The sequence below is a fragment of the Cydia strobilella genome, chromosome 18, assembly GCF_947568885.1.
Source record: "Cydia strobilella chromosome 18, ilCydStro3.1, whole genome shotgun sequence".
Lineage (NCBI taxonomy): Eukaryota > Metazoa > Arthropoda > Insecta > Lepidoptera > Tortricidae > Cydia > Cydia strobilella.
Window position 1 is genome coordinate 16285407 of NC_086058.1, and position 26303 is coordinate 16311709.

The 26303-nt window shown below is 40.6% G+C and overlaps 4 protein-coding genes across 4 annotated transcripts; 1 reads left to right on the top strand and 3 right to left on the bottom strand.

The window, feature by feature from the left end:
* Positions 1–4407: 4407 nt before the first annotated feature.
* Positions 4408–6964, bottom strand: LOC134749364 (pyroglutamyl-peptidase 1). The gene is made up of 3 exons (XM_063684284.1): positions 6590–6964; positions 5334–5569; positions 4408–4847 (listed from the first exon to the last, which is right to left on the bottom strand). Exons 1-3 carry the CDS (start codon positions 6812–6814, stop codon positions 4625–4627), a joined length of 684 nt encoding a protein of 227 aa, XP_063540354.1. The 5' UTR covers positions 6815–6964; the 3' UTR covers positions 4408–4624.
* Positions 6965–7142: 178 nt separating this feature from the next.
* Positions 7143–11494, top strand: LOC134749363 (dnaJ homolog subfamily C member 2). Its single transcript, XM_063684283.1, has 3 exons — positions 7143–8263; positions 9943–10086; positions 10601–11494. Exons 1-3 carry the CDS (start codon positions 7394–7396, stop codon positions 11438–11440), a joined length of 1854 nt encoding a protein of 617 aa, XP_063540353.1. The 5' UTR covers positions 7143–7393; the 3' UTR covers positions 11441–11494.
* Positions 11495–14625: 3131 nt separating this feature from the next.
* LOC134749696 (uncharacterized) lies at positions 14626–21935 on the bottom strand. Its single transcript, XM_063684715.1, has one exon. It carries the CDS (start codon positions 21637–21639, stop codon positions 20323–20325), a length of 1317 nt encoding a protein of 438 aa, XP_063540785.1. The 5' UTR covers positions 21640–21935; the 3' UTR covers positions 14626–20322.
* Positions 21936–22542: 607 nt separating this feature from the next.
* LOC134749697 (glutathione S-transferase 1-like) lies at positions 22543–26001 on the bottom strand. The gene is made up of 7 exons (XM_063684716.1): positions 25884–26001; positions 25663–25801; positions 25436–25494; positions 23727–23874; positions 23337–23533; positions 22938–23035; positions 22543–22648 (listed from the first exon to the last, which is right to left on the bottom strand). Exons 1-7 carry the CDS (start codon positions 25922–25924, stop codon positions 22551–22553), a joined length of 780 nt encoding a protein of 259 aa, XP_063540786.1. The 5' UTR covers positions 25925–26001; the 3' UTR covers positions 22543–22550.
* Between the last annotated feature and the right edge of the window lie 302 nt (positions 26002–26303).

Here is a 26303-nt window from a genome sequence, read left to right on the forward strand (position 1 = left end):
CAGCCACATCATAGCCATGGGTAGTCTTTTTAACAGTAGGACGAGGTTTCAAAAAAACAGTTTTTCTGCTGCCATGGCTAAGAGGGCGCACATTCGAACTAGTACCTGGAACTGAACTTTGCACACTGATACGAGGTAAATCTGATTGAGTATGTGGTTGTGACACTTGTGACTTAACCATGTCTGCAAACGATTTTGATATGGCTGGGTGCAGTTTAACGGCTTCTCCATAAGAGATGCAGTTATTTGCCATACTAACTTTGATTTCTTTTTGCCTTACATGTTCTGGGCATGACCTGTTTGTGGCGAAGTGAAAGCCATTGCATAAACAGCAAATGGCATCCTCCTCCTCCACTACACAGGTATTTCCAGGATGCATTTCCCCGCACTTAAAACATTTGGGCTTCGAACGACAGTTATTTTTAGTATGTCCAAATTTACAGCATAAAAAACATTGAATGGTCGGAAAAATGTACAATTCGACGGCAAGAGAGTTGTAGCATGAAAAGACTCGTTTGGGTAATACTTGACCGTCAAATGTCAAAACGACTGTCTCTGAAGGTTGCCAGGTAACAGAACCATTAACCACAACTCTGTGGTTCAAACGTCGTACTTTTAAAACTTTTCCACACCCCATAGGTACGGAAATATTGGAAACAATTTCCTCCTCCGACCACTGTGCAGGAATACCGCGAACCAAGCCCATACGGGTCACGGAAAACGACGGAATGTATGCAGTAAAATTTTCTAAATCAAGACACGTATCAGTAACAAATAAGTTCGCATCGACGTAATTTGAAAACGACATTGCTATACGTGTCCTACCAATGCGCTTAACACTTCCATTAATAATGTTTTTGAAGCCTTTTTTGACTAAAAATTTCCCAAAGGACACCGGGTGCAGAGATGATTTTGCATCAGTTTGTTTAAGTTGAACGTGTACCGTAAAGGGAGCAACATCTAAAGATGAAAATAAATTCCTGCCAACCTTGGTGCTAGTAGTGTCCTTATTTGTATTTACTTTATCCGAAGAGTTTATGGTAGACTGAATGTTAGACTTTGAAGGAGCTTGGGTGTCTTGTATGTTCTCCTGACAATCGCACGAATAATCCCCGCCATCATTTTTCCTTCTTTTTTTATTACATGTTTTGCATCGTTTGTGACTCTGACTCTTATTTCTTTTACGTTCACTCCTGCTACCTACAGAAGTGTCCGTGTCCATGGCCGAATCTATTGTGACATTACTTCCGACCTGGAGGTTTTCACCTCCAGGGTCGGGGGGGTCGTCGTCCCCCATTACATATATACAAGAAAACTTACCAACTACGACGAAATCACACTAATTATATATACAAATACAATAATATATACAAACTATGAGAAAAATTATATACAAATTACCGATTCCCTGATCTACACTATTAAAATTGAAATTAAATTTACAAGAAACCTAAAACTTGACCGCCACGTTTCACGTTTCCCGCGCTTTTCCCACAATTACGCTTAGTATACTTCTGGTCAAGTCTACCCTCGGTGCGCGAGTTAAACGAATTTGCACGACCGGTTATTTTACATAAAAGCAAGTTTCCTTGCGGTGGTTCTTAGAATGACATGACTCACAGCCCTACGTATGTGATGTTCTACTACGCATATTTCGGCCCAATAAATAAGTCATACAGAGGTGTACCTACAACCTAATCAGCGATATCGATACGTTATCAGTATCGGCGGGAATTACATAAATATCGCCAAAATTATCATATTGAGTTTACGAGGAGTGCTTACTGGGCGTCGGCTCTTTCGGAAATATTTAGTGATAGTAAATAAAGTTCTAAGTGAAACTTCGGGACTGAGGTAAGTGCATCTACTTGGGAAAAATATTAGACCAATCAGTCCTCAAAATAGAATTTCAGTGGACGACACGTCCGATCGTGCGAAGTGGAGAGAAAGGACAAGGAAAGCAGACCCCACAATCAGATGGGAATAATAATGCTAAGGAGAGAGAGCCCTCAAAATAATCAGAAAATCCTACTAGCCTAGAGGTACAATCGCCATCAAATATCGGAGTGGCGAAGGTGCTAACAACTGATAACACCGCTGTTATATGTTAAGGGCTCTCCACACTCGTGCGCGAAGCCGCGAACGCGAGTGTGAGTGGTCTGGAGTCTAGTTCGCTAATCAGCGAAATCGACTCCACACTCGCGTTCGCTGCTTCGCGCCGCGTAGTCTAGAGCGAGCTTTACATAGGCACAAAAAAAACTACCTATACCTACAGCAAAAAGTAGTATAATATATAGGACCTACAGTCTAGCAAAAAAGAGTAGAAATTAAAAAGTGGCAACACTGTAGTGTCGTCCCGTTTTTCTTAGATATATTTGAAAGGGACGACACTAGTGTTGCCACTTTATAATCTCTACTCTTTTTTGCCAGACGTAAAGTACGGACACTTAGCACGAACAATCTCATACATTCACCCGCCTGTAGATAGGAATCTATGATATTTAATTTATCTCACGCCCATAATTATATTGCCGTCTCTCTCGCAAAGTGGCATTGCCCGCCGCCATCATGGGCGGGACAGCAATATAATTGCGCGCGTGCGACAGAGATAGAAACAATGCACGAAGTTTTTCGTTCTTGGCGTCCTTACTTTAAGAGCTTATTACACTATCCTAATTTAGTGACTAACAAGAGGGACGCCGCTATACGTGAGAAACGATAGGATGTATCTCTTATCGCGTCTCACGTATAGCGGCGTCCCTCTTGTTAGTCACTAAATTTAGCAAAATGTAATAAGTCCTTTAGGTGCCACCTAGTAAAAGGCAAAAAAAAGGGTAAAAGGGTAGGGGTTGGTTGTCATTACCTATAGGGAATAAAGACGTTCGTTATAGTTTATGTTCAATTGTTTAGACATTTTTGGGTACGTAAGAGCTTATTACACTATCCTAATTTAGTGACTAACAAGAGGAACGCCGCTATCGTGAGAAACGGTAGGATGTATCTCTTATCGCGTCTCACGTATAGCGGCGTCCTTCTTGTTAGTCACTAAATTTAGCAAAGTGTAATAAGCCCTTTAGCCGCTACAATATTGTATATGTGACCAGTTTAGTAAAAAGGCCCCACTTTGTCGATGCTTTTAGTTCTATCTAATTTTAATAGTTGCAGTGTTTCAGAATGGGTCTCTGCTTATCCTGCTGCTGCGGGCCGGAACCGCCACCGCCGCATCACCACGGCCCGGGCTTCGGTCACCACCACGGCCCCGGCGGCCCGGGCTTCGGTCACGGCTCGGGACCGGGAGGGCCGGGGTTCGGCCAGCATGGACCGGGACCGGGAGGACCGGGCGGGTTTAGATAAGGGATCTACCAGACGCATTTATTGATAGGACATTTTTGTGATGCTTAATAAAGTTAGTGAATTTAACATTTTGTGATGTGACCATAAAATTTTAATACACCTAATAAAATTAAGAAACAGAGAGTTACCAATGACTACAGTAGAGTCAAACCACACCAAGTTGCCAAGTGATACGTCAAGTATGGCACTGCTTTTCTGTAATTCTGTATTAGATATGTAATTTACGGGCGGGCCGTATGCTTGATTGCCACCGACGTGTTATAAAAAAAATCTACCTACCTATGCATTGTTACTACCTAAGTCAGTGCAAAGTTGGTGTGGGCGGAGTCTGCCATAATTCTGTCCCATCCCGCATAAAACCGGAATTGGAAATTCAGTAAGAATTTGGAATTTATGCGCAAGAAAACGGTAATTAATTGAATGAGTTATTGAATGTCACTTGCGGCTGTTATGCGTCGTCGTCGTCGTCGTCGTCGTCGTCGTGGGGCACATGCGTTTTGTACATACGTAATGGGCTGTTTTCTTCGCTTTTGAGTGTAAAAGTGAATAAAAACTAACCTTTAGTTAACTATGTTTTATTTACAGATAAGTATTTAACCTAATAAAATATATTACATTCATTTATAATATAGATGATAATGTCATTGTCAGTAGGCCTGAAATGAAAAGAATTTAAAAAATGTCGAATATACACATCGGCTTTCAATACAACCTGTCTGCCATAAAGACGCATTTGAAATATAGTTTGTCAAGGGACTGTCTCATTTCAAACATAGACTGAGAGAATCATACTATCTTTGTCTTACACTAGTACTAGCACCCAAAAGAAAGGGATGAGTATAATTTTCCTGGTTGTTACTGACTGACAAATTGGTTTGACCAACTATTCAAACATTAAAATAACGCACTTCTTTAATCTGTACAATCTGGCAAAAAAGAGTAGAAATTAAAAATTGGCAACACTGTAGTGTCGTCCCGTTTTTCTTAGATTGATTTGAAAGGGACGACACTACAGTGTTGCCACTTTTTAATTTCTACTCTTTTTTGCCAGACTGTATTCATCCGAAAATGTTCCATGGTTCCTTTTACTGAAAATGACAGATTTGCAGTGCAGGGACAGCATGATTCATCGCGGCGGGCCCACGGCGTTCGCGTTCGCAACGAGATCGCCCACGTGGGACACTTCTATAGGTATCGAAGGATTGATTCACCTCGCGCGGCATCGCTCCGCTTCGCGTTCCCGTGTTTGTCGCCTACGTAGTACGTTTCGTTAAACCTCGTTAGTATCTAGTAAGCTGACTTCAGCCATCTTCCCCGCGGTGTCATTGAGGCTGTCCCGCTCGCGCAGCTGCGTGAGACAGAGAGAGACGATGCGCTCGAGGCCTCTGGTGACGCGCTCTGTGTCCCACACGTTCATGTCGGGGACGTGCACGAACAGGGTGCGCGTGTTGTCGGCGGCTAGAGATGTGTAGTAGATGTACTCGCATAGGTATCTGGAAACAATACAAGGACAGTCCAGTCTATTTGTGACCTAAATCGAATACTTAAAGATGTCAAGATGTAGAGTCAATTATATGAACGGTCGCCTGCGGTATTTCCGGACCTACACGACACAGCGTGCTTCCATCTTAAAGGCCGCCAACGCGGGGCTCTATTGTTTCTCATAAAAATTTAAGTCATAATGTATTGTTTGTCCGAATTTTCGTTAGTCATAATTTGGTTTTTCTCAGAAACGCGTAAACTTTTCACTGCGACTCCACGAAGGCAAACTTTTGCCAGAAAAGTGGGTTAGGTTAAAACTGCGACCCAAAAAAAAAGTTGCCAGAAAAGTGAGGTAGGTTAGGTTAGAACTGCGGAAATTGTGGAAAATGTCCAGTAAAACTAAAGGTCCTTGTTCTGGTTATGCTTACAACCTGGACACATCTGCACCCTTGTGTGCACCATGCCCCGACTAGACACAACAGTAGGTGTGCACTCACCGGCCCGCGTCCTTGGACTCAATGGCAGTGAGCTCCTCGTCCTGGTTGAGCTCAGCACATATCCTGGAAACATCCAGCTTCGTGTGCAGCCTGACGGCGCCCCCACCAGGGGCCGCACAGCAGTGGTTGGCGGGACACTGCTCGAGGTAGTCCTGCCGCTGGTAGCCCTTGCGGTGCGCCTGCGTCTCCAGCGTCAGGCACTCCGCCAGTCGAGATACGCCCACATGGATCATCAGCTTAAACATTGATATTTTAAATAAGATTTGTTTTTTTTTTTTTTTGCTGAGACTAGGCTCTACTAGCAATTATAGCTATGCTCTATAGCATTAGAAATATAAATTTAAATGAACATTGTACAAATTTTTACATAATCAAAATAACTGAGAACTTAAATAATTAAACATGAGAAGCAGAGAGAATAACCAACCCCCTCTCTTCACATAAAAGGAATGGTCTGATGGCAGATGAAATTAATTTAAAAACCCTTTTGAAAATCTGATAGCTTTAGAAATAGCACCTGCTTAAGGTAGTACTATTAAATAGTGCCACTGGTACTAGTAGTATCAGTGGCACTATTTATTAGTTTTGCTTAGGGTACCACTGAGGCACCCAGATCAGAATGCGAGCAGCAGTCAAACCCGCCAGGGGCCCTGAACACATAGGGTATTCATATTCATTTATTCAGTATTTATTCAGCATTGTCAGGGTGTTGACATTCTCAGTCACCTGTTGACCACGAACGCTGTAAAGGGTTCAAAACGTCAGGATGTATTATAAATTCAATATTATGCGATATAATCCGTTTTTATAGCTTTATTTCAAAAAATGTGAAGTTTTTTGTAAATTATAAACTTACTTCAAATAGTTTTATGTAAATTATAAACTTACTTCAAATACTGTGTAATTATTTTCATGTTTCATCACACCATTAATAATAAGATACCGTTTTGAAAGATATACATAGTCTGTCTAGAAAGGTTTTCTGTTGTTGAATAACATTAATAAAATCGCATTGTAGTTGTATTTTATTTACATATTTTATTTTTATAGTAAAATACCTTTTTAATATTGTGAAATGTACTCAAGATATTTCAAAACAGATTGATATCTAATATATAAAAAAACCCACTAAAATCACTAGAAATACCCATACAATACCATATACGCAGTAAATCATTAATTCAAAAACTTTAGTATTATTCAGGATTAGGACATAACGCAACGCGTGTAAATTTGCCCAGCATTGAAGTAAGTACCTTAGGCTCGTGCGTGTCCCACAGCGCCGGCACGAACTCGTCGACGTTGCTGTAGGTGACCGGCAGCTCCAGCGTCACCAGCTCGATGTTGTGCTGCTTCTCCAGCGCCTCCTTGTCCATCAGCTTAACCGCCTCCCAACTCGCGTTCACTGGGTGCCCCAGGAACGGTCCGAACCCCGTCACCAACACTATCGGCTTGAAGAACAAGTCCAAGTCGTTGCACATGTTAACCGTACACAACAGCTCTCTGTGATTATCTGAATAGTTTAATGCACAGTGCAAAAATAAAACTAAAATATTGCTTTTTGTTTCACAATGTTTTGACGGCTAATGATAAGAATTTCATTGTCAGGTGATAAGTAGTGTTAGTAGGTTGGCGGCATTGCACTGTTGAGCAAATTGTTGCCACACGAAAACATATAGGGGCATTGTACAATTTGTACATAATCGCTATCGAAATTCGCTAAAATAAATGTGTTTTGGTTACAACACTACGTGGAACAGTCTCGGCCCTTCAACCTGTCATTCAGGTTTCAACATTTATCATTCACATTCATTCGTTCATTTTAAAATGAACTAAACGTAGCCTTTGATATTTTCATGGCGCGTTTTAATTTTTATAATAAATGATGTGCTCTATAAGTTAACATTAAAATTATTAATTTATTGTAGTTATAGATTCAGTTTTAGTTATCCGTAGTACTATTACTAAATTGGCGGTGGGCAACTTAATGCCGCAGTGTTTACTCAGTTATAGGTTATGTTAGGGTCGAATCCATATTTTATAAAGAGACCTTATTTACAATGACGGAGGGCGAGACTAGTAACAATACGCGGACGGTGGCGGTGCCGTGCCCGTTCGTGAAGAGGAAAGTGGAATGCGTCGGAGCGGCGTTCCTAAGATACTTCAATATCAAATGCCACGGCGAGGATGCTTTGTTCGAAACGTCCACGGCGAACGAAAAATCTGAGGAGGTGGTGTTCGACGATGACGTGGAGTACCTGCGCAGCCTGGACCCTAAAGAATGGAAACAGCAGGACCACTACGCGGTGCTGGGGATGAAACAGCTGCGCTACAGAGCTACGGACGATGACATTAAACGCGCGTACAGACAGAAGGTGCTGCGCCACCACCCGGACAAGCGCAAGGCGCAAGGCGAGGACGTGCGCAGCGACGACGACTACTTCACATGCATCACCAAGGCGTACGAGACGCTGGGCACCCCCGCCAAGCGGCGCTCCTACGACTCCGTGGACCCGGAGTTCGACGACTCCGTGCCGACGGCCGGCGACGTCAAGAAGGAAGGTTTCTTCAAGACGTTCACCAAGCTATTCGAGCAGAACGCGCGCTGGTCGGAGAAGCGCCACGTGCCGCTGCTGGGCGACGACGACAGCCCGCGCGAGGCCGTCGAGCGCTTCTACGCGTTCTGGTACGAGTTTGATTCGTGGCGCGAGTTCTCCTACCTCGACGAGGAGGAGAAGGAGCGCGGGCAGGACCGCGAGGAGCGGCGCTGGATCGAGAAGCAGAACAAGGCGGCGCGGGCCAAGCTGAAGAAGGAGGAGATGGCGCGGATCCGGTCGCTGGTGGACCTGGCGTACGCGCACGACCCGCGCGTGCAGCGCTTCAAGCAGGATGACAAGGACAAGAAACTTGCTGCCAAGCGCGCCCGACAGGTAAGGCTACTGCCACTACTGTAAACTTCTGTTTAACTACATAAAACATGCAAAAAAAATGGATGGCTTAGTTTTTGACTTGTATGGTGTACAGATTAAAGCCGTTTGCAGGACAGCCCAATCCTGTGTCTTAGCTGCACTTTATGTAATAAATTAGAAATCTTTTTACATTTCCTCAATTCCAAATCTTGCTTAATTTTATTTGGCAATAATTTCTAACATCAAATTCCAGTGGTCGGATGCTAGATGCTATGCACCCCAGACCATAATTACCCTTTCCTACTTATTGTTTAACTGATGGCAACTAGAGGCTTGAGGGTCAAGTGGCTTCTGGAGAAACTACTGCTGAATCAAATCTTCTTAGCGGGATTCATTGCAGGACTGATAAGATTTTGGCACTGAAACCAAATTCTAATTATATTGTCATACATGCTGACTGTGAGAAACAGAAACTCAATTAGAATAGAATAGAATAGAATTTCATTTAATCAAGTATGATTTTACAACCTCTTTTGAATCGTCAAAAGTACATAACAACTAAATTAAAAAATAAATAACAGCTTACAAAATAAAAAATTCAACAATTAAAATTTACTACTACCAATACAAATACATTTCATAATTCATTCATTTACTTATAGAAGGCCATGCATCTTTATCATTATATAAGATACTATTCAACTGTGTAATATGCCTTATGCAGTAGACCAGATTTATCATATTTTTTAAGTCCAGGAAATGGTAAATGCAGTGCCTCCCTTGGTAACTTATTGTAAAACTGTATACTTGAGATCTAGTTATTGCTATTTTGTGATTATTTCTAGCACTGCATTTTCTGAAAGGTTTCTACATTTTTTAGAGCATATAAATTAGGGCATGCAGTCATATATGTATTGTGATATTTGTGATGCCATTGTTAGTATATTTATTTCTCTCAACCATTCTCTGTCGAAATTATTCCTGTCAAATCAAAATATTTTATTTATAGTTAGTTACTATACTTAATTAATTATGTATGAACCCTGTTTACCATATACTTGGCATAAGTTCTGACCTGGTTCAATCAATGCCACATTATGGGGTTCAATCTTCCAGCAATCACCTTCATATGTGCCATTTTCAACCAAGAGGGTACTTATTGTCGGTTGTCAATTAGGCGCTATTTCCATATGACTTCAATTCGAAATCAATCTTATTGACGAGCGACAATGTAATGTTTCACTATCTCTTATGGGACCCGTCAGCAACAGCAATGTCAGCATGGTTGCATTTTTATCACTTGTCACTATGCCTCTCACTTTCGCACTTACCTACTTGTTAGAATTTGACAGGCATGGTGACAGGCGATAATAATACTACCGTGCTAAGCCCGCAGGATTTTTTTGTGCATCATCCATCACATTAAAATTGTCTACATGTAATTAATATGCTGTTGCCATAAGGATGCATTTTGTTGATCATGTTACTTAAATTGATGACTCACTTGTGATAAGGAAATTCACAGAACAATATGTGAAAGATATATACATATACTTATTATGTTTAGCTGTTGTATTAGGCCAAATATAACTGCATTACTTCCTAAAGTAATTAAAAAATATATATATATGTATGTGAAATAACAGTAGTAAGTAATGTAATAACAACAGAAAAATGTAGTATTGTTTTCTACATTCCAGGATGCCGTGCAAGCGAAGAAGGCGGAAGAAGAAAGGCTCATAAAGGAGGCGCTGGCGGCCAAGCAGAAGGCCGAGGAGGCCGAGCGCGCGCGGATCGAGGCCGCCCGCGCTGAAAGGGAGCAGGTCAAAAAACTGCTGCGGAAGGTAACATTGCTTCAAAAAATATTTTTAGGCAAACTTAAGTTTTAGTTTGATTTTCCTCTTCTTCTGCTCATGTATCTGGTATTTAAGCCGACGGAAGTAAAATTGAAGTGTATGGACGCTGCAGCAGCAGGTTAGTTGCTTACTGATAGCTCCTTCAGCTCAATACACAGGTCTGTTTTTTTATTCCGTAGACTAAAATGACGTTTAATGTGTAAAAGAAATGACATTTCTTAGTACCACATGAAATATTCTACGGAATAAAAAACAGAATATATGTATCCGTAGCCACATGCATGGCTATCTGCAATTTTATTCCCATTTTAGAAGCTGCAACAAAACAACGCAATCTCATTCAGTTTGGGCTCATTAGAATCGTCTTAAAGAGTTATTGATGAACCAACCAACCAACGAAAGTACAGTCAGCTAGAAAATCGTATATCAAAAATGAATAACTATTTATTACTGAAACTCGTTATTTTTATTGCAATCTTACAATAAGTATCCTTTTAAACAGGAACGTAAAGCCCTACGAGACACGTGCAAGGCCAACAACTACTACGCGCAGACGGACGAGGAGACCGTCGCGCACATGGCGGCCGTCGAGAAGGTCTGCGAGATGATGAAGGTCCTCGAGCTGCAGGAACTCGTCAAGAAGCTGGAAGCCAACGGCCGGGACGCCTTCCTACAGACCGTCAAGGAGGCAGAGGACAGGCTCGAAGAAGAGCGTCAGTCACTCTTTGAAACTAAGAAAGAACAAGAACAGAAAGTCAAGAAGGAACTAGCATCTAAAGTACCCATTGAATGGTCCGCCGACATGACACAGTTACTTATTAAAGCTGTGAACTTATTCCCCGCCGGCACCGGCCAGCGCTGGGACGTGGTAGCCAACTTCCTCAACCAACACGGAACCTTCATAGACGATAGACGCTTCAACGCTAAAGAAGTACTCGCCAAAGCCAAGGACCTCCAGAGCTCAGACTTCTCTAAGAGCAGTCTGAAGAAAGCCGCTAACGAAGAAGCGTTTGACACATTTGAGAAGGAAAAGAAGAAGGCGGTCAGCGTTGATGACAACAGCATATCAAAGAGCGACAGTGGATCCAAGCTAGTCAACGGTACAGCCAAGCCTAAAATGAACGGAGACGTACCTAAAGAAGTCAAAGAAGTACTCTGGACGAAAACAGAGCAGGAGCTACTTGAACAGGCCATCAAGACCTTCCCGGTGAGCACTCCGGAGAGATGGGACAAGATCGCGGACTGCATCCCCAACCGCTCCAAGAAGGACTGCATGAAGAGGTACAAGGAACTAGTAGAATTAGTAAAGGCCAAAAAGCAAGCCGCCAACTTAGCTAAATAACATTAAATGACGCCTAGTTCTGTATCAAATTGTAAAATACATATTTTTATGGGATTGAAATGATTTTAGATTATAAATTTCCCCTAAAGTCTGTGGCCAATATTATTTTATTCTAAATCTAATGTTTAGGCCTTGTCCTTCGAGAAAGCGACTTAAATATGTAATTCAATTGTTTAATAGATCACAATTTTATTCCTTAATTCAATTTTAGTTTGTTAATTTTGTTATACATAAACATAACCATAATAAAAGTAGGTAAAGATGGCAATGTTCAAAATGAAACACATATTTATTTAAATATTAGCGTGTGCAGATCATTTTGAGCACCTCGCTCGCATGGCATAATTCCTTACATAAACGTCAACTTAGAATCGGCACTGACAAGAAATATCATCAAAAAATTCCTTTAGATGTGCTTTTTTACGAGGGTCGAGAATATGTCATTTTAGCTATTAATAGACTAATATTGTGTCCTCAATAACCCTTGATGGGACGTCAACGCCCATAGGACACCCCTCTTAGCGTTGAAAGTAACAATTTTAAATAATATCTTAATTTAGGTACTATTCCTTTAATAAATGATTTTGTTACCAAGCAAAGAAGCTCTAGTTTTTTATATTTACCTTTTCAACGCCACTAAACCCTTTCTAAAACCCATAACGGGAATTATTAGTTATGGCGTGCGTTGAGAAAGTAACCTAATGAGGTTGGCGTGTGCGCAACATTTTTGGATATTAAATACATACATACATATAATCACGCCTATTTCCCGAAGGGGTAGGCAGAGATCACGGATTTCCACTTGCTACGATCCTGGCATACCTCTTTCGCTTCCTTCACTTTCATAACATTCCTCATACACGCTCGCCGGTTTAGGGTGCTCTTGACCTGGCCTTTCTTCAGGATTTCCCCGATCTGATCAGAGAAAGTCCGCCGAGGTCTGCTCCTTCCAACTCCCGTTTCTGCCTCTCCCTTATACACTCTCTTTGTTAGCCTTCTTTCACTCATTCTTTCCACGTGAATAATGATATTATGCTATTTAAAATTAGTTTGTGCCTTGTGCATTGCAGGCGATTTAATTATACATTACACCTTGTTAGGTATATGAATCATAGTTACTATTACATACACTAGGTATATGATTTGAAACCGTGTTTTAAATATTGGCATATTATATGGTTACATAATAACTATCTGTAAAGCACAAACTAACTTTGACATAAATGGTATACTTATCGCGTAAACGTAAAATATTGTGATTGTAGATATTTTAAATTACATTACATAGTCTTCTTCTTCTTTCTCCTCGCCCCTTCCCGTTACGCGGGGTCGGCTTTCTTAATCTTGAGGCGCCACTTGTTAACCCTTAAATGCATGATTTATTATTTTTGGAACCCATTTTTTTTTCTGTTGAATCTGTGAGCTGTTCAAGTGTCCAATGCTTTGTATACATTTGGCAACAATATGCATTTAAGGGTTAAATTACATTACATACATTAAACTATTTAGAAACATTTGAGTAATAAAAATACGGTAAAAACATTTCTTCAATTATTTTTTAAATTAAGCCCAACCAAAAGAGGAACCATCATACGACGCGACCGACGCGAGAGGTATATATAGTATAGTTGTACTGTAGGTACATACTAATAGGTACCCAGCGATACGATACGCGGAAGACGCGTTAACTGGTCCGACTAATAGTCAGTATTTAATCTCATTCAGCAATACTGATTATACTTACCTTATTTGTACTGCCCTTGCTCGCTGTGAACGTACGTAAAGGCTTCTATAGACATTGCAACAAACGGCATGCGACTTTAGATAATTGCTGGCTAAGAAGGAGCAACGAATTCAAATTCAAGGTCAAAGTACTTAGCTTGCCCTGTCAATGCCTAGAATTGTGTCAAATTTTTGTTTTTTTAATGCCCTGGATGCCAGCCCTTAAGGCCAAATCTCATAGAAAAAGGGGCAAGCTATGATGGCGCCATCTATGCAAACCTTTGACAGCTGCCAACCCCATTGTGATCGTGATTGTGATGGATCAAATATGCCGCAATGTATCGCAAATCGCATGCGATTATCGGTGACGAAATCGGCCGACATGAGTATCTAGGTAGGTATGTTAGAACTTACCTCGTTGCAAAAGGGTTTAGGTACTTATGGTAAAATAATTATAATGTGTTGAGTTGAGGATGGTATAATTTAGCAGCACGTTGTTTGGCGCCGACACGAGTCGTTTACCACAGTGGCGCGTTATCAAGGTCGTGGTAATGGTGGTAATAGCCCCGCGACCACCGTGTATTTGCCCACTTTCTAGCTACATGTTTATTTCATCCTGGATAAGCAAAGCAATGATGAAGGCAGACAGAATAGGGAAATTTTTGTCTCTAAAAATTGAGAGTATTCGCAGGGTACGTAACGTGATCCATCTCTCGTTATTTGACTTATTTGCATCTCTATCTTTCGAATATGCCAATAAACGACTTTCTTCTTAGTACTCTGTGGGTCAATCGTCTTCTCAGTATGCCGCTGGCTAAAGAATCTGCCACACGATCACGTCATTACGTCATATACTTACACTCTCAATCTGGCGATGGCTAATCAGTGGGTCAACTTTCTGATATAATATACGTAACTCCGAAAATAATTGACACGAAATATATATGAGTTTGATGTGAGTTTCCAAATTCTTTGTACACACCTAGGTGGAAAATCTGTCGATAATTTCGTTGGGCACATCAGTAGCCGTGACAGAGCTTAGGTTTCTACGTGTTAATGCGATGCAAACGGATCAGACATAATCTGAGATTAAGATGGATCGACGCACAATGGCGGAGAAAGTGCGTCTCCTCTCCTCCGCGTCAGTTCCGCGTGATTCGGCGAGTCGTTCGTGGTTATACTACGAGTATACACCTACCCTACCTACCTATCGTTTACTGGCAGATTTCGGAGCTTGCAATTAGAAGATTGGTTGAGTGTGCAATCGTAACTATTAGAACTGCATATACTTCCTAGTATATTATTATTACCCCCTTATATTCATAAACGCACAACTTCTCAAGTACACAAGTCAAAATGATAATTATAAACGATTACGTATTAGCTAATTGGGAAACGCTTTAATATTTTCATTTCGTAAGACCTAGTCCATAGAAATGGACCAAAAAAACTAAATTCTTCTGTTAAAAACAGATTTTAATAAGTAATTCTCATTAATAATCAATCGTATAAAATAACTAAAATACAATCTCTAAATGATCATTCATTAGGAAAATTACAAAAGTTGAGTAAATAAACACCGCTTGAGAAGTTTAATTCGAAAAAATGCTAAATAAAATATCACCCTGTGTATTAATCAGAACGTTTTCATTATAGTATATAGGTAAGGTCATGCAATGCGGCCAAATCCGTCTGCGGGACATTCCGTACACGAGTGTAGGTAAGCAAATTTCTTTTCGACTAGGAAATACAGCCGATTGGCTTTTGACTGCTGAAACTAAAAGCAATTGCTGCTTTGTCGATGAAGTTAACAATCGTGGTACAAATAGCAACACTCCTAACTGTACAGTCGCCATCAGATATATAGGAGCGGCTAAGGTGCTCTCAAATATCTGAACACGCCTCTATTCTATTGTCAGGGCGTGTAGTGCGTGTTCATGCAGATATTGTGAACACTGAACACCTTGGCCGCTCTGATATATCTGATGGCGACTGTCCATCGGTGGACCTTATTACAAATGGCATAAGATGTTCCACCGATGACCCATTGGAATAGTGTGGGCAATGGTACTACTAAAAAAAAGCGCTCGTATACGTTATTTCCCGCAGACGCGCGGATTTGGCCGCATTGACTATAGTTACATACAGTCGGGTTTAAAAAGTCACTAGGGAAGTCATATATATATTTTTGCAAGCTTTTAAACTTTCGATGTGCATGATTATAAGCTTCGACTTGAGCCCGACTGTATTACGCGTGACAGGTAGGTAGTAGGTATCGCAGTACCCAAGAAACCCCTTAAAATAGTGTAAACCTTAATAAGGTTACCTTATTGCTAATTATCGAGTAAATAATAAATAATCAAGTTTGGTTCCGTTCCGTTAATTAAGGCACATCCAAGGCCAAAGATTGCAATTAAAGCTTAGTCGTTAATTAATCGTGTCAGCGAAATAAGACGGTTTTGATCACTTTGATCGTAGGTTAGGGCGCGTTTACACAAGGCAAAGGGAATCTTCCTGTATGTCGGATCACTGAAACTGAAGGCAACAGGCGCCCTCCCATGTGTAATAATACACCCGAAATAACCCAACATAAGTTAGCTAGAGTGCGTATTTCACAATGTGCAGTTTTCGAAAACTTATAGGTAATAAAAATTAGTGGGTACAAGAAATTTATAACCCGTCTTATTTCGTCACACGAGGTAGGTACAATCATTATCAACAAGATTCTTAAAATACTTGAATGTTGGTTACAATATACTTAATAAAAATTCTAAAAGAGAAAATTAAACTGCCATTCCACATTACAATAAATTACGAAAAGAATCAATTCGAACAAAATATGATCATTACAAAAATCCAAATGAAAGGAAATAACTTAAAATATACGAAGACTAGCTGATTAACTGATGTTACTTAGAGTGTCATAACTACCACTGACTTAATCATCTGTTTTTAGAACACCAGAAAGGAAAACCAAGAAAGGATACTGACCCCAGAGTTAGTGAAAAGGAATATAGAGAATTCTTCACTTACGGAGCAACAGTCTCAAGGCTCCAGAGACACCAATCTGATCCTAGTAATCAGGAGAGTGTTGACCAGCAAACTCCATTGCAGAGATCTCCAGGCGTGAGAGTGACTAATTTTACCGGTAAGAGTTGTTCAACCGAGAGATCTACTCAAGTCAATATGTCTGACGCCACCTTCAATCTGATCTTCAATGGGAAGACTGCCTTTGGTGATAAAACCACTGATGATGTCAAGACATTCTTCCAGAACTTACTCCAAAGGGCTGGCAGTGATCTGACTTCGGAGTGGGTGTTTAAATTGTTCGGATATGCTGGCTTTGATGTACTTCAATTCAGAGAGCTCATTAAGAGGAAAGTGAATGTGGAGGATGTGGGATTCCTCTGCTTCTGCTTTCTAGTAAGGGGCAACAATATTGATAGGCTGAAAGACGCCACCTTGGGAACTGATGTCAAAAATAGGATTACTAACTTGATCACCACCCTGAGGATCAAGAAAAGTGCAGCAGGAAAGAACATGAATGTGACTCTGGGTCGCATCGCAATCGCTTTCCCCGAGGCAGTGGCTTCTGTCTTGGATATTTTGCCGGACATTCCTGGGCCAGTCAGTCTAGAGCACATGAGACTGGCCTCAAGTGAGCCCTCGTTCCCAGGGATAGGGAGACAGTCTTCATTGGCGTGCCTCCTCCCAAAGGGACATGCTCACACTAACAAGATACTGAATGTATTTATGATGGCTAACCTCATGGTGTCTCAGACCATCAATCAAAAAAACGAAGATTGGAAGAAGAAGGCCAAGGAAGAGCAATTTAAACGACTCTCATCTACCAGATGAATGCTTTGAACTCAGCACTCCTGAGTGAAGAAGTCAGAATCAGATGGTGTGAGGAGTTTCACATCATGAAGACAAATGTCAATACATTCAATGTAAAAATACAATAAATAATATTCTGATTTATTATAATAACAAGTTTTCATTATTACAACAACAAAATCAAGAATAAAGTTCACGCCTCATAGGCGCGTGAACATTTACAACCTTACACAGTTGGTATAAAAAAACTAACAGAGGGCCTACCGATAACATCGAGATTTCGCTGCCTCTCTAGCGCTAGAAAATGCAAGAGCGATAGATAGAGGATAAGAGAACTAAATTTAGATTTCCGATGTTCGCGGTAGGCGCTCAGACCAATATCTACTGCTAATGAAAAGAAATAACTAGGTTAAACCCTAATAAAAGTGGTTATCAATCATAGTACAAATTAGCACAAAAGAACAGGCATTATGGGCAGAAGTATACAAGTTGATCAAATTAATCTGCGCACACTCTTATTCACTTTAATAATAAGGACATAAGAAATCGAAATCATGTGTTTACAATTGAGCACTCTATTCCATTGAGAGAAGAGACACAGCTCGAGATTTTTTTTCACCTGTGATTTATAGTAGGTAGATCGTGTTGCATACATCCGATCTGGGTCATCTGGGATGCCGAAGCCGTACCACCGTCGACAATTGACTGATCAAATTTGAATTTAATCACAAAGGCATAAGATCCTCCGATGGTTAGTTAGTGTAATACGCGGCTGTGGGGTGGTTCAAGCCCCGATTTGTTACTGGAATTATTAAGTACAGACACAGCCCCGGAGATGATGAAATAACCTCGTGAAAATCAGACGCTGGCGCTACTGCCTGGTTAGACTGTGTGACTGTCTGTCCACTGAGGCTGAGCGGATCGAACGTGTGCGGAAGGAATCAACCAATAGCATTGGTTGTAATCACAGTGGCTAGGCAAGTAGGCAGCCTTAAGCTGACGAGCAGTCAACAGAGATAACACAGCTTTCAATAGGTATCTAGTGTATCTACGCCTATAGAAACGCAGCATCTGCCTCCAACAGTTTTGGTAAACTCTGGGCGACACAGACGAAGTCTAGTTGGCTGTATATAGGTACTTATCCCGGCTACAGCTTGTATAGGAACTCGTATGGGGATTATAGTATGAAAAAGATGTTGCATGGCATGGCACTTATGGCAGGGGTACGTATAAACCGCGGCTGCTTGAATAATTAAATAAATTAATTGCGCCTAGACAAGCCACCTAAAAGATTAACATTTGACTGTTCACTGACCACTGAAAACAGTATTTGCAGTCAGCTCTTCTAAATAAAAGACTGCCGGCCCGTGGGCCCCGTGGCCTACGCCCTAGATCAGTAAAAGTTCATCTATATGATATCTAATCTATTCTATTTGTGCTAATTGCATTTTGATTGAATATCTCTAGAACTTCCGTAAACGACACACATGTTAAGTAACCATATTGACATTACACAATCGTAACGCTATAGAGTATGCATAAGCCATATACATATTAAATATCCATTGTTTTATAACCCTGTCCATATTTAGACATAAATAAGGTGATGTGAATATTTGGTCACTTCCAAGTATTACATAATATAAATAGCTATATAAATACTGATACATAATATATTATATTTTAACATTAATAATATTTGTGAGAAATACTCTGAGCACCATATACATAGAAGATTAGACAGGATGGAATGACATAAACATGTTACCATTTTTGCATCGCGCAGTTGTGTAAAAAGCTCAAAAGGAATGACTCATGTAGTTATATCCTATGGCATTATCAAAGTAGGTTTGTTAATCATAATTGTAATTACTTTTGATTATTACAACAACAATTATTACAATTCTCACTTATTGGCTTGTAATAGTGGCCATTTAATTTTGGCCAATACACCAATACCATCTAGAATCCAATAAAATCTACATTATTAGAGTAGATCTTCTTACCAGTCTGAATAATTTATCCTCTATTGAAATAAATATATTCCAGATCAAATATACCTACAGGCTATGGGTAATGATATTAAATTAATTAAATGTATGTAAATAATTCAGATTACAATTATAATTGAGAAATTTTGAGCAATCATATAATTTTTAACACTTTAGCAACTTAAGAGTTAAATGATACATTACAATATGCAATAATAGAGAGACAATTTATTAATTATTACACAGTATAGAGATTGTAGTGCCTTTAGTTTGTAGGCATGGACAATAGAGACAATGATCATAGAGTACTAGCATCATACTAGCATGAGTATCAATGTCAAGAGATTGTAGAGTGCCTTTAGTCTGTAGGCATGGACACTTGGATATATTATATTGTCATAATCAAATAAATGCAGCATACTTAATGAAATGTTATTATGATCATTGGAATAATTGACTACATTGCAATAGATCACATTTCCATGTTTATAAAACAGTGTGTTCATACTGTTCATAGCTCATCAGAAGACAAACGTGACTCAATCTGCAATTTTGTGTAACACTTATAAAATAATTATTTAATTGGAATGTAATTTTCCCCTAATCCTACAAGGCACATGGTCCTTAAAGTTACAAAAATGGCTCGTTCATTGGTTCTGCAGGTCCCTGCCAAAGAATAATAAATACTTTACATAGATAAACACATCCTTAGACATCTTATAATACTACAACATAAATTATACTTAGAAAAAGTAAGTTTGTAGACTATTTTTATATGAACAAACTATACACCATCTGAGAACTTACGGCTTCTTTTCCACTGGGGCAGAGATGAGAGGACACATGTAGGAACACTGGCAACCAAGCATTTCTCTACACCGCTCCGCTGGATTTCAACCAATGCTATTGGTTGATACCCGCATGTCTCCTCTCATCCCCGCCCTCAGCCTTATTCATATACCCAGTTCATGGTGTGAGTGTGGACAAATCTGGGAATAGCCAAGAATATTGTGAGCCCTTGTTTGAGATTCATTATTGGAATAATCGTCAATATCGTCGTGCTCACTTGCTCACTAAAGTCACAAACTTTTGTAAAGCTTTGGAACACTTTTAATGCGGCAACTAAGCATCAGGACGAATTTACCAGATACATAAAAACAATTGGAATAATCATCATCTCACTCGCTCACTAAAGTCACTAACTTTTGTAAAGCTTTGGAACACTTTTAATGCGGCAACTAAGCATCAGGCCGAATTTACCAGATACATAAAAACAATCTTTCTAACCGAGAAGAAATCAGCAAACTTGCAAGACTAAACATGTCAATAATTCTATTGTATCTTGCATCCCTTCCTCTTCTTGTGCATCTCAGCTTGCTTGCTCTTCTTTTTGGCCAGGCCCTCAGCGGTGATGTCAGATATAACGGATAACCTCTTGGAGTTGTCCTGGTGCCGGTCCATGTCCATGTGCTGCGGGCTCGGCAGGTCCGGGGGGAATGTGGAGCTGTACAGGTTGTTGTTCTCACTGTAGCTGTGTGGGATTGCCTGCGGAGGACTGTCACCGGTCTCTGCAGCATAGTGAGAAGCCGGTCGGATACTCACCGGGTCAGGAAAGCGGGGCTTCTTGCCAGATGTAGGTGGAGGTGGGGGCTGCCTGTGCTGAAGTGATGTCGTCCCAGGATTGGATGCAGTGCGATCCGATTCAAAAGACCTGGTGTGCACATGTGTAACATTGTTTATATTGACAGTGGAGGTGCCGGGTTGATCGTTGTAGTACTGTCTGGATATCTCCTTAGACTGTAGGGCGCTGGCTTTCGATTGAATATGTTCCTTTTCGAAAGGCTCTACATAATTCAAATCTGAATCCACAGATTTGCAAAGCCTTAATCTATTGTTGCGTATCATGTCCCTGGGGTTGCTGTAGGCATCGCAGAGTGTGGCCTGGCTTGTGTCAGGTGTGTCTATCTGCTGAGCGGCCAAGCGCTGCTGTTTCTTGAGGAGGGCTTTCTGGCGAGCCTTCTCCTTGGCTCGCTGGAGCTTCTTGTACTCGCGCTCCTGCAGCAGGCGCGCCAGCTCGCCGTCCTGCGCCTCCACTGCACATCGCATGTCCGCCAGCAGCACGTCCTGCTCCTGCACCTCGCTGCTCAGCTGTCTCGCAAGCCGAGCGTCTCGCTCCTCTTGCTCCAACCTCAATCTGAGTTCTTCTAGTTCCGCCGGCGACAGGCCCAGCTCCTCCGGCGCTATGCTGTCCAAGAGCTTAGGCGGAGATTTGACAGGAGCCGCCCGGGCCGGCTCAGGCGGAGTGCGCGAGGAGCTGGGCTGGATGAGGTCGGTGTGCTGGCGGCGCTGGCGGCGGAGGTTGATCTCGGCCATCTCGCGCGCGATCTCTGCGTCCACGTCGGCCTGGCGGCGGCGCGCCAGCTCGCGCAGGCGCGCCTCGTGCTCGAGACCCTGCTGCTCGCTCAGCGCCACCGGGAAGTCCTCGCGGATCTGCTGGTTGCGGAGCCTGTTTTCGCAGAGGTGCGAGGAGATCTCGCGGTCCTGCAGGCGGTGCGCCAGCGCGCCGTCCGCGCGTACCAGCCAATGCTCGCGCAGGTCCCCCACATGACCGAGTTTCGGCATCGTGTCGCTTGCTTCAAAACCTGCCATCGAATATAACTTTTCACTAAACTTCAATATTAAAAACTAGATTTCACTAAGTTTCCGAGTTATTTATTGATTAACACTTAGCTCGCCATGGCACGCACAAACAATTCCTCCAATCACTATAAAACCACTATGATAGTTTTCTCGCTTAACTTTCTTCGTTCCGTGAGAATACGCGGTGGCTTTTTACATTTTATGTGAACCGAGAACAATGGGGTAAGGTTTGATAATCTACATAATAATTAAATTACAGAACTGTGCAACGCACGAGCAAGCAATCGCGAACGAGCTCTACTTCTTCATAAACAAATTCCTGTATGACAGGTGAATTCCCACTAGTGATGTGAGTCACAAAATGCATTTCGATACAATCGACCGATTGTTCTAATATTCGAATATAAAATAAATCAAGCAAATCTTGTCAGTAGAAAAAGGCACGAATTTCAAATTTTCTATAGGACAGTAATCCTTCGCGCCTACTTTTTTTAAATTTGCCGCGTTTTTCTACTGCCAAGATTTGCTTGACCAACTACTATAAGTAATGTTATAGTCCGACAAGAAATTGTAGAAAATTATTGAGGGCGCCACTGTCACAGTCACTTTTGACGTAAATTTGATGCTTAATTATGGCAACAATGGCAATGGCATGGATTTTTTGCCGTTTTTTGCGTAATGGTACGAAACCCTTTGTGCGCGAGTCCGATTCTTACTTGGCCGGTTTTTTTAATGTTAAATTTTACTATATCTGGTGACCAGTTAAATACCAGTCCTTTGTTTTGTCACATTCTACTTAGGAACTAGAAAAAGCCTGCATAAAAAAGTTGGCATTCATAAATAAAGTTTTTATTATACGTTGGTTATTCAAAGTACAAAAAATAATAATAATAAAAAGTTCCTTTGTAGTCATATTTACGCTATGTGGTTGTGGGTTCCGTAGTTGAAACGTCGTTCCTACGATCTTCAGAGTTCCGGGGATATTTGGATTCATTGGGATTGAAACAATTGCCACATTCTAAAAAGAAGAAAAACTACATTAATTACATCAAATAACTGTATACCCAAGTATGTTGAAATAACAGTTTGAAGGACGAAAAACGCTATTAATTTACTTTAAAACTTGCGATAGTAATTTTAGTCAACAGCATACACCTAGTTTTGAGGTTTTAAGGATTCGCCTTTAACGGATCTAGCTTGTTTATGGTAGGCTGGTAGATCCCAATTATAAGGCAATTGATATTTTATATTACATCACTTATTGTGGAATACAATATAAAAGTCTTATACTAATCAACTCAACTCGCCTATTCTTCTCGTGAACTCTGAGAGTCCTTTCTTGTTAGCAGTGCAGAAGAACTTCTCCTCAGCCATGCGATGCAGCCAACAGGATAGCTTGGGAAAACTGGAAGAAAAATATTAACAAAGAAGCTTACAAGTACACAAAGCACCAAAGTATAAGAGCTTGTAAATATGTACAATACCCATTTTGGGATGCTTACTAACTTTTTTGACAAAGTGGTTTGAGTTTCCATATCCTCATCGTTTTGACCGAAGACATAGACGAAGACTACTACTACTAGGCAATATTCCTTTTCCAAGAGTCTGTTCATAGTATTCATTGGCCGGTATTACGCTGCCCTTATCTAATGGTTTTCTGCGATCTTATATCTAGAAATATTTTATAAATAATTATGATCACGAACTTGCTGACATCGATGGGCACGAGTACGTTGAGAGTGCTGACGGTGGCGGCGAGCGAAATGTCGCCGAGCGAAGGCCAGTTGCCGCTGCTGAACCAAGCTCGCTTTGCTAGCATTCGCTCCATGTCAGCGTACGCACACTGGATCTCCTCGTTCCTCTTTTCCTCTACAATGCGCAGCGTGCCACCCAGGATTGGGTTCTGAAATTTTACACGAAATCGATTTAACTACCGGTGATGATGATCGCTCCTTTAAAGGGGCCCACTGATTAACATCAGTCCGACGGACGATATCAGCCTGACAGTTAGAACAAAAGTTGACAGTTAAGAAACGTTTTATAAACATTAGCCAGGAATTAAAGATCCTTAAATGGTAGAAATCTTACAGACTTACAGATGCCGCCTTGTAAAGCGGGTAAAGCACGCTGCTGTTAAAGTGCAGGAATTGGTCGACAAGGGCGCGATTGCCAGGATCCGGCGGCAGCAAGAACTTGCTCATCTCCGTGCAGTAGCGGGACGCCAGGTACGTCGTGATGGCGTGGCTGCGACACCATGGTTTAAGGCTATATTACATCTATCCTTTTTCAAGACACTTTCTATAGCAGGCCTTAGTAGGGTGTAGGCGTACCTAACAAAGGATTTCCGATGGCCAGTGAGCTTTCAGTAGTTTCAGTTTCACGAAATATTATAACAATTTTTAACAATACTTAAAATGTAAAAGAGTATGTAGTTTGCCTCGAATTGCCAAAAAAATATACATAATGTTTAATATTTTTACGCTTAAACTCAACTATCATGGAGACTATATAAAGGAGCCAACTCTCTATGTATGAAGTGTCCATCAAAAAACAGTAATTAGGCGGCGCCACCATACACCGAAATACTACCAAAAACAACCTACGTAATTTGGTCGGGTTATTTGTTGCCTTATATGCACCTTATATGGTACATGTCATACTCATGTCCCAGAGTCTAACTAGCGCCACCGGAGAGATTAGGAACTGTTATTTAAAGCTGAAAGCGGTCACTTTGCAACAATTCTGCCTTAAGAGATTGGCATCCTTTCTATACCATCCATATCAACTATAAATGTTGATTACACACAGATATTACGTGGAACGAAAAACTGCCGTAAGGATGCTAAAGGCTTCTATAAACGTTGCAACAATGACATGCAATTTTAGATCATTGCCGGCTGAGTTGGAGCAACGTGTTTAATCGATCGATCAAATGCCGCAATGTATCGCAAATCGCATGCGATCATCGGTGGCATTTGTAGAGACCTTAAGAGTCCCCGGCATGCTCGGCCGAATTTCACCTTCCCTTCCCATACAAATGGAAACTGCACATACAATGGCATGAGGTATATCTATGCCTGTAATTAGTTTATATATCTCCAGCTTATAAAACAAATGAAATAGAGCAAGAACAAGTTTTGTATGAAATATTTAAATTTGCTTTATTTATTTAACTATGGTATCTGACTCTACATAAACTAATTAGAGGCATAGATAAACCTTATCCTATTGTAAGTACAAAGTTTCGGAGCAATCTAGCTAGTCGTTTGAAAATAAGAGCGTAACTATCTTCTTATTATTTGTACCATGTAATTTTTAATGTGTATATTTGTACAATAAAGAGTTTACTACTACTACTACTACTACTACTACGTTTGTATGGACATCCGAGCTTGACGGGGACTTTCGCAGCGTCTTACGTAAGCGGACAACTTGCAAACGCGAAGCGAAGCTGCGCGGCGCGGCGCGGCGGGCCCACGGCGTTCGCGTTCGCAACGAGATCGCGTCGCATCACTTCGCTTCGCGTTCGCGTGTTGTTCGCCTACGTAAGTAGCGTTAACTAGGATGGTAGCATCTGTTGGCCGAATTTACTACAAAATGTGTCCGGCGGCGGTATAGATGTAATAAGCCTATTAAAGTATAGTATACGTTTAATACGTTCATTTATCGCTACTTACAGTTGTGTAGTTTTTGGTTAGTATCTAAACTAAATAGATTTTAATATTATACTATAAATACTTAAAAACTAGTGGATACCAAATAAATTCTTATAATAATTTAATTTAAAATGTCAAGATAAATATACCTATCACTTATTATTAAATCTCTATCCTTTAAAATCGGCAATGTTTGAATAGGGTTCATCTGAAAGATTGTAAGTAAAATTAGGTAGTACCTACAGTTTTCACTTTAAGAGAGCGTAAGAATAAGAACACAAGACATTGCTAAGAAAATTTGAACAGGCGCCACAATTTATGTAGTGGTGTACAAAATTCAACAATCGATCGATTTAACACAAAAAAATATACAAACAGAAATTATTCCTGGACTTTTATGTTCTTCTTTATCCATGTTGACATCTACTTCACGAACATCGACGTTCATAGCATCTAATGCCATCAAAACTGCACGACTAGCAGGGCTGCGGTCTGCTTTCCACAGAGTGCAGTGCCTGAAAAATATAGTACATATAAATACCTACCAGTCAGAAGTACATACACACAGCCAGACATAGAAATTAAAAATTCGCTAACCTTAAACTAGTCGTTAGAGGCCTACTAGATGAACCCCCCATTTTAATTATTACGGATAGCCTAATTACAGAGGTAATTAATTTTGTTTATCATTTTTCAATCGGCTGAGGTTACATTTTACTATTTTATAATTAAAATTAAAAAGTAAATTTTCTACCCTCCATACATCTCAATGTCGTGAAATCATCGACATGTTGTCATGTTCATTTTTTTTTAATTATACGCTGCCAGGTTGCCATTCTTTCCTTCTTTGGAACAAAAAAGTAGGCAAGTACGTACAGTCGTGGTGATAATACCTACTAATTATACAATCTAACCGTTACCTCACGTGTTATGCTTTTTGGCATTGACCTATAGGCTATAATAATAATAATAATAAAAAATATTTATTAACCAGGATCCACATATTGTTGGTTACGT

What these genes read in the sequence shown, in the direction of transcription:
- LOC134749697 (XM_063684716.1), bottom strand. Translation starts at nt 25,924, where the DNA reads ATGGGGGGTTCATCTAGTAGGCCTCTAACGACTAGTTTAAG. An exon ending in CCTCTAACGACTAGTTTAAG is followed by an intron (nt 25,802 to 25,883) that starts GTTAGCGAATTT and finishes TATATTTTTCAG; the next exon opens with GCACTGCACTCTGTGGAAAG. An exon ending in GATTTAATAATAAGTGATAG is followed by an intron (nt 23,875 to 25,435) that starts GTATATTTATCT and finishes ATGGTGTCGCAG; the next exon opens with CCACGCCATCACGACGTACC.
- LOC134749696 (XM_063684715.1), bottom strand. Translation starts at nt 21,639, where the DNA reads ATGGCAGGTTTTGAAGCAAGCGACACGATGCCGAAACTCGGTCATGTG.
- LOC134749363 (XM_063684283.1), top strand. Translation starts at nt 7,394, where the DNA reads ATGACGGAGGGCGAGACTAGTAACAATACGCGGACGGTGGCGGTGCCG. An exon ending in CTGCCAAGCGCGCCCGACAG is followed by an intron (nt 8,264 to 9,942) that starts GTAAGGCTACTG and finishes TCTACATTCCAG; the next exon opens with GATGCCGTGCAAGCGAAGAA. An exon ending in TCAAAAAACTGCTGCGGAAG is followed by an intron (nt 10,087 to 10,600) that starts GTAACATTGCTT and finishes CCTTTTAAACAG; the next exon opens with GAACGTAAAGCCCTACGAGA.
- LOC134749364 (XM_063684284.1), bottom strand. Translation starts at nt 6,814, where the DNA reads ATGTGCAACGACTTGGACTTGTTCTTCAAGCCGATAGTGTTGGTGACG. An exon ending in GGGACACGCACGAGCCTAAG is followed by an intron (nt 5,570 to 6,589) that starts GTACTTACTTCA and finishes TCAATGTTTAAG; the next exon opens with CTGATGATCCATGTGGGCGT. An exon ending in GAGTCCAAGGACGCGGGCCG is followed by an intron (nt 4,848 to 5,333) that starts GTGAGTGCACAC and finishes TATTGTTTCCAG; the next exon opens with ATACCTATGCGAGTACATCT.